This window comes from Ailuropoda melanoleuca, chromosome 5 (genome assembly GCF_002007445.2).
Source record: "Ailuropoda melanoleuca isolate Jingjing chromosome 5, ASM200744v2, whole genome shotgun sequence".
Classification (NCBI taxonomy): Eukaryota; Metazoa; Chordata; class Mammalia; order Carnivora; family Ursidae; genus Ailuropoda; species Ailuropoda melanoleuca.
This window is the reverse complement of record NC_048222.1, coordinates 6,353,809-6,366,694: the sequence shown is the minus strand read 5'-3', so window position 1 is coordinate 6,366,694 and position 12,886 is coordinate 6,353,809. Positions and strand designations below refer to the sequence as shown.

Genomic DNA, 12,886 nt, shown 5'->3' with positions numbered 1-12,886 from the left:
GGAGGCAAGGGAAGAGTGGTGTTTATTTTGAAATACTCAAAAATGTTGCTCTTTAGGCATTCCGTGTGCGTACCTTCATTTTGTCACCTAAGAGAGACGATGAGCATGAGGAAAGAAGTCTTGCATGGAATCCTCCAAAAGTAATGTTAAATTTCCAAACATCATCATAGAGTATTACCTGGTAACGTTCGCTTAAAGAGCCCGGCTGATAGGTCTGTTTTCAGCCATGTTTATTTGCTTGCCCTTGTGAGTGTTGACCTGAAGGAAACCATTACCTAATTCCTTAAAATGATTAATGTTTTCTCCTTCCATTTTTTTAAAGGAAATGGCAAAAATCCTCAATCATCCCAGAGTCTACGCTTTTCTGCACATCCCAGTCCAGTCTGCCTCTGACACTGTACTCATGGAAATGAAAAGGGAATACTGCGTGGCTGACTTCAAAAGAGTAGTGGATTTTCTGAAAGAGAAGTAAGTCTGTTAGTACTTAAGAAAATAATCATTCCTTTTTTTTCTTTCAAAAGCGTGTGGCAAAAATGCACTTATTGTAGCCACAATTAAAGGTACCAGAGAGAAGGCGAGAGTTTTGAAGCTTTCTGAGCCTTTAAGTTTCCTTGGGGACTCTTGATGTGGTTTCTTCTTACATCCTCCTCCCATCTGTGCAGGACACACCATTAATTTGTGTAAGATTGCCAGTCTCTCGAAGGTAATGTGCATTGTGATCATTTTTATACCTGACCTAGTAGATGAAAACTGCTTTGGCTTTGCCCAAATCCCCTTTAATGTGGCTTTTTGAGGTGGTGAGCTGGTTCTGATGTGGAGATAGGCCAAATCATGTCACTACAAAATAGATAATTTTCTACCAAGTAGCATTTTTTGAAGAGTATCTGGACCGTCTTTGCTTTTACATGCTTATCCCTGAAGATTACTTGAAGAATTGTGATTTATAAGGAGGTTTTAGGATTCTGTTTTTTAAGGTTGAAATTGCTGTTGACCAAAATTAAGGCATATTTACACAATCTTAGACATGAATGATTATTTTGTTTCCACAGAAAACACTTGCAGCCCATAATTATATTCTTTAAAATCCTACTTCTCATCATCACCAAACATTGACTGCCTTCTGTGATTATACAAGGCAGGAAATAGTAGGGCCAGCCAAGGTCACACAAAAACTTCTCAAGTCTAGGGCACTGTTCTCCCCTCTGGGGATATGTCATTTATCTTGGCATATTTGTGGCATGGGTCTTCCTACTTTCCATAATTTTTTTCCTCTGTTGTTTTTCTTAATTAAGATACAACTTTTTATTTCCATCTTCTTGTTTATAATTATGTATCTTTGTACCATGTCAAAGTGCTACATGGATATGATTGCTTTATACAAATTGTAAGCAATTATTTTTTCCACCTTCAATTAGTGACTTATCCTGACTACATAGAAATCTTTTAAAATATTTTTCTTCTTCTATTTACTTTCTCCTTCCTTCCTCATCTTTCCTGTATGTCTTTCTAATTTTTTTTTCACCTCTAGGCATTTCTTGATTATCCTAACCACTAGAAATAAAGACAGTTGTGTGCATTCAAACAAACACAGCTAATTGTCCAAATATTCAAGTCAGTGAATAGAAGGCATATTTATTCTAGGATTTCATAATTATAATCATTAAGTATATACAGCCTTCAAAGTGGAAAACAGAATAATGACAGATCTCTACCATTTATAATACTTTCTGCTCTTAAAGAGAACTGAGGTCAAGGCTAAAGAGTAAGAAGTTTTATGTTAGATGTCTGTTAAGTTGCCCAGTATCTCTCCTTTGCATTTATTCTAGCTTATTGTAGGTAAACTTGTCTCATGTGAGAGAGTCCTTTTGGGCACGTTGGCACTGGTGAATGGAACGCTTTCAAAATTGCAAACATAGTGTTGCACCTGTGAAATTTCTTGCCTCTTGCTTATTACTAGGGCAGTAGCAAATAATGTGCACAATTCATACCTGTTGCACAAGATTTTGCCAAGTGTAGACATGCATCCTGTTGTGCAGAATAGACTAGAACACTTTCCAAGTACTTTGTTGCATTGATGTGATTCAGTGAGGTTAAGGAATCAACACCTCTCTTTCTCCTCCACTTGGGTGAGTGCTGACTCAGTTGTTTGGGGAATTACTGTGGGTACCTAACTGGGCAACAATTTCACAATAAGTTCTAGCCTTTTATGTTGTTCCAAAGATGGACCGTTTAAACCTGTTGCGTCTTGAACAGTTTCAACAGCATCCATGAGTTATAGAGAGGTCAAAAGATGGTCACATCAAAGTGTTAGAGGATAGTCTCTTGCCTTTATTCATGGGTTAAACTCACTGTCCTTCCTTCGGATTCTGAGTTACCCTGAGGCATCTGTGTAGCTTCTCTAGAACTGTCCTACTTTCTGGAAGATCCGAGAATCAGGTACTCTACCCAAGAACCTCCAATATTTCCGGTACTGGAAATACCAAGGATCCCTGGCGAGGATATTAGAGACACCTGGAGAAGACACCCCATCCCACAACCCATCCATCCACAAAGTCAGTTTCAAGGGCTATGAATCACTGACATGGTAGAGTAGGAGTCTAGATAGCATCTCCAAGAGGTTGTTTTTTTTTATTAAAACCCTGTATTGGATATGCACAGTGAGGGCAAAAGCAACCTTGGTATACAATTTCATATTTAGGTTGTAACTTACAGGATGTATTGGAAAAAGGTAGAAGCGGACAACATGATACACCTGATGAAAGTTACAGGGACTCTTTGGAAACCAAGAAGAAATCAAATTATCACTACTAATAAGGTGATCCTTGCATGGTTTTAGACAGTTCATCAGCATCATAAAGTCGTGTCTTTTGTCCCGTCTGTCCTGTGGCTTGTGATGAATCGTACAGTGCTCGCTCACCCCTGTGTGGACAATACAGTCCATCTTTGCTCTTCAGTGAAAAAGTGTTCCTGTCCTTTCAGGGAAGTCCACCCATCCAGGGAGGAATTTTCAACTGCAACAAACATTTAGAAATAAATGAAGTCTTTTTAGCAGGCTTCTGCTCTCTTAGTTTGCTTACTTTTCCTGTAAAAACCAGCTCAGCTTTATGCCAAATAGATCAGCATTTATAGGAAGCACCAAAGTTTCAGGAATTTCTGTAGCAGAACCGCTAGTCTGGATAACTGGTCCAGCACAAAATGGTTTTGGCCAGAGTTTTACCAAAATTCAGTAATATATTGTCTTCTTTAGAGGGCCTCATACTGTCATTTTGCTTTCGTGCATTCATAAAATGACCCTAACTTAAAATGGTTTTTTGGTGCTCTCCTCTTATATCTGCTTTTTAAGCTCCTGTATTAATGTCTTGTTTCCTCTGAAGCTTTTGAAGCCCTTTTTTTTTTCGTAATGAACCTTTAACAACGAAGAATCTTGATTTTTTTCCCTCCATCCGTAGGAGACTTATATATTCATGTTACGAATTAGGGACGGGTCATTTCCTAATCTGTTTCATCAGCGAAATACAATTTTGAAAACAACCTGTTGCATTTAACACTGAAATCCAAACTGTGGGCTGCAGGCTTTTAAACTACGAATTCAGCGATGTTTGTGATGCCATGTCTCTGAGACACTGGAGGTGAAATCTTTTTTAATGAATTTTCTTTACAGTTGAAACTGGCCCGTGTTTTAGCTGGGAGCAATAGAAGTTTCCTTACGAGCCAACTGGAAGTTGGTTCATTATTCTCTGCAGTTGTTTGAAAGCTGGCAGCTGTTACCATGACAGCAGCTGGATTGAAGTTAAGCTGGTGGTGCTGCCACAGGTTGAGGCAAACGGGACTTTATTAAATCACGGCACCTTTGCAAAGGAAAGTGTCTAAATTACTTCGCATGCCAATTTAAAACAGCTGGTCATGAGCAGACCATCATATGACTTAAATTATTCTATTCCGATTGCTTAATCCAGTTGGAAAATGAGCTAAGTTGATGTCTTCATATGAACGGAGACGATGGTTGCTTGAACTATGTCCTGGGACCTGGGGAGACATGGAAGGAACCTAGCACTGGGAAGATGCAGTCCTGGGTTCAGGGAGACTTGTGTTTTTATGATTTTTAGTAAATATCTCATAAGCGTGACTACATTCGATTGTCACTGAACTGATTTTTCTCTTATCTTTTTAAGCTATTAGAGGGATTTCTTTTTTTAAAGTGTAAAACGTGAATCATTTAATTTTTTCATGTAATTTTGAAAGAGTTACTTCCCAATGAGATGATTTTTCACTTTGCTGTTCTGAGGACGATAAAACTAGGGTTCCTAGGGTCTTGGGACCTTGGACGTAGACTTTAATTGGGCCCCCCTCATTTGAGCAGCATTAAATTTACACAGTCACTCCCCAACATAAAGCCATATATTCACATATATTCAAAAAATGACAACACGCAGAGTTGTTCTCTCAAGCATATGTTCTCGTTCTAAGTAAAAGAAACTCTGAGTTCTCAAATTCACACACTAAAGTGTGAAGAAATACATAAGAATGTCCTGTTGATACATTCTAAGACATGAAACGGTTTATGTATTAAAAGATCTATTTGTTTTCGGAGATTATTTTATTGGAAGTCCAGTGGCCTTTTAGGTTTATGGTAACCAGACCTTAAACTTGGGAGGCAAGATCCACCCCCCTCACTCAGTTATGTTTTTACATGTAAGTTGCAAAGATCTTAAGTTACGCCTTAATTGTAGCATCTTTGTGTGGACTTTTAATGCCATAATATCATCCACCTCAGAATTTGCCATTATCTTCTGTCAACGTGCTGTGTAATTCTGGATTAATTTGTCATGTTGCTCGTAGCCTACTAACCCTTGAGCATCATGAGATCCATTCACACCCCGAGCATCCTATACCCAGAGATTGCCCCATGAAATGCCATGACCGGTAAGTAAGGAGCATTCAGGGAAAAGGGAACCTTTTAGCAGGGAGAACTCACTGGTGGGGAGGTGGCAGCCTTGCAGAGAAAGTTCTGTCCTCCGATCTCTCCACTATATACTTATGCAGTGAAGGGGCACACGGGCCCAAAATCGGGATGGCTTTGCCAGGGTGATTTCTGTAAGTGAGTCCCAGAGTTATCTCATACTACCCAGCCTATCCTGTAACCTACTCTTCCAGTCTGTCTGGGGGGTTAAAAAAGATGCTAACTCATTAACATCCTGAGTTCTTTTTCTTCTTTTCATTAGTTTCCAGTCACTCACGTGTCCGTACTGGAACACAATCTGACAAAAGACCAAATTGTGCTGAGTTTCTATTTTATTCTGTTTTTTATATCTAGTTTTATCCCTAGTGGCTTGGAAACACAAGCAACAATATTTGTCAGAACAGAAGAAAAGGGGGCGCCTGGGTGGCTCAGTCGTTAAGTGTCTGCCTTCGGCTCAGGGCGTGATCCCAGAGTCCTGGGATCGAGCCCCACATTGGGCTCCTCCACTGAGAGCCTGCTTCTTCCTCTCCCACTCCCCCTGCTTGTGTTCCCTCTCTCGCTGGCTGTCTCTCTCTCTGTCAAATAAATAAATAAAATCTTAAAAAAAAAAAAAAACCCAAAAAACAGAAGAAAAGAATTTGCAAAAAACCCCCCCCAAAAGACAAAAACCACCACCAAAAAAAAAAAACACAATTCAGCAAGGATTAGATAATTAAGTTTTCTTCCAGATGCGTTCCCAGATGTGTTTCTGTTCACTGAATAACCACCTCCCAAATAATTTAGGCAAAATATTTCCCTCAAAGTTGTTTTCTGGCTTTATCTCATCATTTCTTTTTTTTTTTTTAAAGATTTTACTTATTTATTCGACAGAGATAGAGACAGCCAGAGAGAGAGGGAACACAAGCAGGGGGAGTGGGAGAGGGAAGAAGCAGGCTCATAGCAGAGGAGCCTGATGTGGGGCTTGATCCCATCACGCCGGGATCACGCCCTGAGCTGAAGGCAGACGCTTAACCGCTGTGCCACCCAGGCGCCCCGTATCTCATCATTTCTAATACCTTTAACTAGGTTGTTATTTTGGGTGTCCCCTGAGGCCTTGCTCACTATTTTATCTCTTGTCAGATATTTTTCTGAAATAGTGCCATTCTCTTCTCTTTCTCTGTCTCCCTTGCTACTTTTACATTATTTCAAGAAAATGAACGCCTATCATTTGAACAGTTATGTAGCAAGGAAAACATTTACTTTTTTTTTTTTACCATGGTATTATATTTATATTTGGAAGATACTGACATCATGTGTTAAACACCATATTATTTTGGGATTACCCTAAATGTGATTCATTGGTTTGAAGGTAATTACATTTTCTATTGATTTAGCTTTACGTTTTCCGTCTAGCCGGGTCAAGAGAGAAATCTCATCATTCCTTATCTTTTTCTACCTTATAGCTTTCCTCTATGATACGATTGTGTTATTCCCTTCAGAAACAGAGAAGCTACCTTCCCTTAATCTTTTGTACATTTTCTCTACTTAGTGTAAACATAAGGGTCAGATCACATACTGTGAAATCATATACTGATCGTAAGCATTTCTCCTTTCATTGATAGCACGCTTTCCATATTTCACGGGGCTCATGTATTATGTCATGATGTTGTCACAGAAACCCCACCAAGTGTGGTGGATAGGTATCTTTCATTTGCACTTTTTAAAGTGAGCGTCAGGGTTCACACTGGTTAAAGAGACTTGGCGAGAGCCCAGAGTGATTCAATGCACAATAGAATGAGATCTTCAGTTTCTGCTATGTAGCACTCTTCCAGTATACTGATGCTAATAATATTGATTTAATCACTCTTTTTTTTAATCAGTTTTGTGCTCAGCACCATAATAACTGCAATAATACCAATAGTAATATTTAATGTGATAATAGTAATAAAACCAGTAGCAAATATTTTTAAGTTTTATTTTTGTGCCAAGCACTGCTGTGAGAGCAGTGGCATAGGTTAGTTTATTTAAGCCTTAAGTTCCAAGGATGTTAAGTAGTTTTCCCATGGTCAGGCGGTCAGTGATGGAACCTTGGTGAAAACTGAGGCCACGTGATGCCTTAACCAGAACTCAATCATTGTGCTGTACCCTTGTTCCAGTCTAAGGCGTGTCACTCTAGCAATGGAGATAATGAGGTGGACTCAACAAATATTGGTGAGGTACAATTTACAGTGTGAGCTTAGAAGGGAGGATGAGGAAGGTATCCAGGAGTGTCAAGGATGGCTTCTTGGTATTTTATCCCAAGACGTAGTAGAAGATGGTACAGTTAACCAAGAGGGGAAACGAGAAGGAGCAATTTGGGTAGAAGAGATGAGTTTGGTTTGGGACATACTGAATTTGAAATGCAATTTAAAACAGAAATGAATTTGAAAAGAAAATCCAGGGGAGAACCCCGAAAGGTTATACAAAATACGGGCCAAGAGTTTAGGAGGAAGATGAGGACCTAGAGGTAAATGTTTGGGAGGAATTAGCTTTTAAGTGGTAGGTGAAGCTGTGGGTGATGAGATCATCCAGGAAATAGAAACTGGAAGGCTAGAAACAGAGGACTGGGGGACACCAGCATCTGAGTGATAGTAAAGGTGAGAGGATCCTGTGACAGTGGTTGAAAAGGCAGGGTCAGGCCAGGGTAGGAGGAGACCCAGGAGGAAATGACACCACGGAAACAAGGGACATAGCAGTTTTAGGAGAATGAAAATGGTAAGGGTCAACTGTCAACTAGAGTTGCCTCTTGTAAGCAGACGCTGGCCCTAGGTGCTCTGGAGGGGGAGAAAAGTATTTTTAGACTCTTTCCCCAATACCGTAAGCGTTCAAAAGCTGCTGAAGTGTAGTAATGTCTCCTGTCCGAGCAATCTCTGTGGTCCTTTGTTGACTGCATTCCCTGTTCCTAGCACAGTGCTCACTTTGTCCTCTTCCATCCCCATATTGCTACCCTGTACACACAGCATCCGGGGGCAGGACAGAGGGAGCAGACATACTGTGTGCTCGTTGAATGAATGGTACTCACTCTGGAACCAATGAGATTAAGACTTAGAGTAATATTTCTCAGTCTGTTTTAATTAAAGTTCTCTTTTTATAAACAAGAAAATCCCCTGCTCTTTGCAGAGAAACTGGTATATTCCCTTGAGTAGGACATCATCCCCTGCATTTGTAGAGATTCTGTGTTCTATGAACTCCTGCTGGCTAGTAGCTAACAATAATTAGAAGGCAGTACTTATTGAGTGTATAATATGTTGGAAGCAGTGTGCTAAGTACTTTATGTAGATTAACTCATTTAATTTTCACAATGGCTCATACCAGATAGGGAATATTGTTACCCCCATTTGACAGGTGAGCAACCTAAGGCACAGAGTGACTTTGTCCAAAGTTACTGTGCTAATAACTGGTAGAATTCAGATTTATGCTCTATCCTGTGAACCTCCAAACTTTTTCTTTAATTGCTACTATGGCATCTAGCCTTTCCAGATGGGATAATTTTTAGAAACGTTAGGGACGATCATAATTTTCTAATTAAGGATTTTACTGTATTATTAGATAGAAAATTTTAAATTATACATACCTTCTTTCAAAAATGTCCTCTATCTTTCCATAGTCAGTATCCCCCACTTTTTGCTTTCACTCCATGTCCAGGTGGAGAGTCATTGAGCAAAGGGATGATAACAAAACTGTGTTTGAATGTCAACACAGGGAGAAAAACTACAAGTAGGTAATGACTGGTTTATCTGTGACAATATCTTTAACTCTACACTGCAGAGTGTCGTCATAAAGTGTGTGTACAAGTGAAATAAAATGCTGTACTAATGGTTGTGTGTTGCAGAACTATTGTCCTACATAATCTGCTATGTCGCAAAAACTTTATAAGTCCTCGTTTTTATGTCCTATTCTTCCTTCCTTCCTGGAACCAAATATATTCGATATCCAGCTAAAACTCCCTCCCCTAAACAGCCTTAGTTCCTCACACTGCTCCATTTCATCACTTGTTGCCGGCACAAGGAGAGTCTGTTATTGGCCAGTCTTACCTCCCGTACTCATCCCTGTCATCACTCTCTGATGGACCTTTCCTGAGGCCTCCTGACTATCTAGGACCTTAAGTTCTTATCGAAACCCTGGAAGAAATCAAGGGAGCCTATACAGTGCATGTAGTTTGGAATGTTGTATGAGACTTTGCAGTAATATCTGCGAGGCACCATAACTAAGTCAGCAGCAAACAACAGGAAAAAGACCGGGTAATATAACGCATTATTGTTTTTAAAGATTGAATTTCAGATTAGTAAGATCTGACCATAATTCTGGAAATAGGACCAAAAAAATCATTGTAAATTAATATGAATTTCAAAGGATCCAAAGTCTTGTGTTCATTCAACCAGTACTTATCGGATACAGACTATATGTCAGATGCTTGTTATGTGTAGAATATTAAAAGCTAAGTAAAAGTTGATGACTGCCTTCTCGGGACTGACATTCTTAAATCATGGTTAATATTATACAAATACTTACAGCCATAATGTTTGGTAAGTATAGTAAAACCCGAATATTAACTCTAGTGTAGGGGGGCAGAGCGTAAATGTTTATTATAGGCTTTCCACAGACAAGAGGGAAATACTGAATTACGTGTCTTAGAGAAAACCGGTCTCCTTTCCTTTAGACAATTATACTTGATTGGTTTGATTTTGTTTATGATATAAAATCTGTAGGGAAAGGTTTTATCTCAGCTACACACACGTATGTGTATATATGTATATTTGTATGTATAAAAGTTATAGTTTGTCTCAAAGTGACCGGAAAAAAGCAACGGCATAAAGAAAGTATCGGTTTTTCAGGCACGTAAGTAAAGCGCAGAGGTAGCTGTAGAGCTGTCGTAAGGCTCCAGCATGTCGGGGCTGCAGGATACAGCTTTCATCTCTTGGTCTGAGATGGTCACTTCGGGTCCAGCCATCAACTTTGCATTCGAGTCTGTAGGAAGGTAAGGGACAAAAAAGGATATGTGTTTTTCCCCTTTGAACCCTGTTTGAAAGTTACAGATGTCACTTCGATTTTTATCTGATTGGTCAGAACCTAGTCACATGTTTGCACTTAGTAGAAAGAAAGGCTAAGCATGGAGTCTTTAATTTGAGTGGCCTTTTGCCCATCTGAAAACATGGGACTCTGTTGGAAATAAGGGGAGGTGAGATTGGAAAACAATTAGAAGCCTGCCACAGTCTCACCCTTTTGGCCACCTTTATTGCTACCTACAGAGTTTACCCTTTGTCTAAGAGAGATAACCCAAGCCCCATCTAGTTACCCTGTCCTTTTGTACCTGCATGTTCTATGGTCAACGCTCTGTCCTTTTCAGAAGGTCCAAATGCAAAGTCTCCAAGGTCCACATTTAAAATGCAGTAAAAATAAAAACATAATTTTTAAAAGTCCCATTTAAAAATGGGGGAATGGGATTGACAGATGAATAGATAAAGAAGATGTGGTATATATACACAATGGAGTATGACTCAGCCATCAAAAAGAATGAAATCTTGCCATTTGCAATGATGTGGATGGAACTAGAGGGTATTATGCTAAGCAGAATAAGTCAGAGAAAGACAAATACCATATGCTCTCACTCATATGTTTAAAAAACAAAACAGATGAACATAGGGGAAGGGAAGGAAGAATAAAATAGGATGGAATCAGAGAGGGAGACAAACCATAACAGACTCTTAATCATAGGAAACAAATTGAAGGTTGCTGGAGGGGAGTGGGGAAGGGATAACTGGATGATGGGCATTAAAGATAGCAGGTGATGTCATTAGCACTGGGTGTTATATGCAACTGATGAATCACTGAACTCTACCTCTGAAACTAATTTTTTAAAAAATGGGTTGGGAAATACACATTAGCTATTACTCAGTGGGACTTATCAAATCCTACTTGGAGGAATCATGAAGACTTTCTGCCCTAGCACTGAAGGACAGTCTTTGTTATCCTGTCCAATGAGCCCTGGATATCCTTCTATGGGAGAAGCTCTTTGCTGATCGTCCTCCGTTGCTCTGGTCTCCAAAGCCATATCTGAGTTGGGCATTAGACAGTATTCTCTTCTGGCTGGGTTCTGATACTTACATGCCTGCTTCCTTCTGGTGCAGATTTCAGACCTGGAAACTGCTGTCAGAGTTGTACAGATACATACCATGCAGACCATTCAGGTGTATCTTTGGCAACCCACATCCCTTAAAAATTTAGCATCTGTTTATTTCTTGTCAGTTCCATGAACAAGTGTAGTCAAAAATCATGTCTGGACATAGTTTTAAACCTGAAGACTCTATATTTTATTTATTGACCTCTATCTCATGCCCTTCTATCCCAACTCTGAATTTAGTGATGACTCCCCGGAGGCCATCTGAAACACTCTTAATCCCAATGCTGCCAAGAAACTGGGTCAGTGTATGGTGGGGCACCTAATTGGTCTTAGGTAGTGGTGGTTTGTAGCCACTGCTTATATTGCTTTGCTTGGCTTTTGCAAACTTGCAGACCTCAAAATCACAGGATTCTCAGTCAAATTACATTTATAATTCACCAACACAGAGAGATTTTTCTTAAATCTCAGCCTGCAACTGGCTATTCCTAGTCTGAGTTCTTTGTTGCTGAGAACAATAAGAAGGAGCAGGCTAATACTTAACATTCGGAATTTTTTCTAGCACTTCTGCTGTTATAGACTTAGTTAACACTTGGTCTGTCTACTGAGGTTCAGCAGTTGACAGTTTGACCAAACATTTGCCAACATATAACATTAATTAGCTTTCCGGTCTGCAGTAAGAGTACTTGATAACCTGCTTCACAACTAAATACCACACTTTTAGATTCTGTCACTTGTAGTATTCAACTTTAGATAGATTTGGTTTGGGCTGTGAATGACCAGAAACAAAAACTATCTCAAACAAGATAGGTGGGAAAAACTCAAAACATTTAGTAGGTAGTTGTCTTGCGCTTCCTGGGTCCACAGTAGCGTTGGGCCCAAGATTCTGTCTTCGCTCTCCATGAGTTCCTGTGCCATGACTGCTTAAAATCCATCCCTCAAGCCAGCATTCTAGCTGGCAAAAAGGAGAAAGAAAAAGGTGTATCTCTGTCCTTCCCTACCCTTAAAGTCCCTGTCTTGGAGTGGTGCATGAAACTCCCACTTGTGTCTCTTCAAATAGAAGATGGGCATCTCTAGGTACCAGGGAAACTGGGAAATAATAGTGTTTCTTCCAGACGTCCATGTATGTGGCTGAAAATCTAATTCTGTGGGAGATGAAGGGAAAGGAATGGAGGGGCCTCTAACAATCTCTGCCACTACATTGTGCTTTTTAAAATGTTCTCATGTTATAGTTTGAGAACTGCCCCTAAAAGGAATTAAATCTACTTTGATAAATAAATCTATTTTGATTAATGAAATCTGCCACTTCTTATTAATAGCCTTTAAAACGAACAGATTTCCCTTCCCTTATTATTTAGAGCAAGTCGGTTTTAGTTTAGCCGTGTAAGTAAGACCAAGCATTAAGCTTTTTTTAGAAAATACCATTTTAGTTGAACTGTGCAATAATGACTATCATATACTGTTTCCTAATTTATTTTGATTCAGTCTTTTAATTGTGTGATTGGAAAAATACATTATTCTTTTGGGTTTTTTTCTGGAAAAAGTGTCATTGTCCAGTCTATTCTAACTCTTATTAACTGTTCTAATTGGGTTTTTTACTTTTTTCTCCCTTTTATTATTTTTTTAAAGACTATTAATTTTAAAGAGTGTGCGTGCATGCGTGCACAAGTCGGGGAAGGGGCAGAGGGAGAGGGAGAATCTTCAAGCACACTCCCCACAGTCAGAGCCCCACTCAGGGCTCCATTCCAGGGCTCTGGGATCATGACCGGCGACAAAGGCAGATGACTGAG

The 12,886-nt window shown here is 39.5% G+C and overlaps 1 protein-coding gene across 4 annotated transcripts in view; it reads left to right on the top strand.

Annotated features, from left to right (window-relative positions):
- Window positions 1-12,886, top strand: part of CDKAL1 (CDK5 regulatory subunit associated protein 1 like 1) — a 623,544-nt gene that overhangs the window by 417,467 nt on the left and 193,191 nt on the right. For all 4 annotated transcript variants that reach the window (XM_034660262.1, XM_034660260.1, XM_034660263.1 and 1 more), the window contains one exon: window positions 323-468. In XM_034660262.1, coding sequence (XP_034516153.1) covers window positions 323-468 — 146 coding nt within the window. The remainder of the gene's footprint in view (window positions 1-322; window positions 469-12,886) is intronic.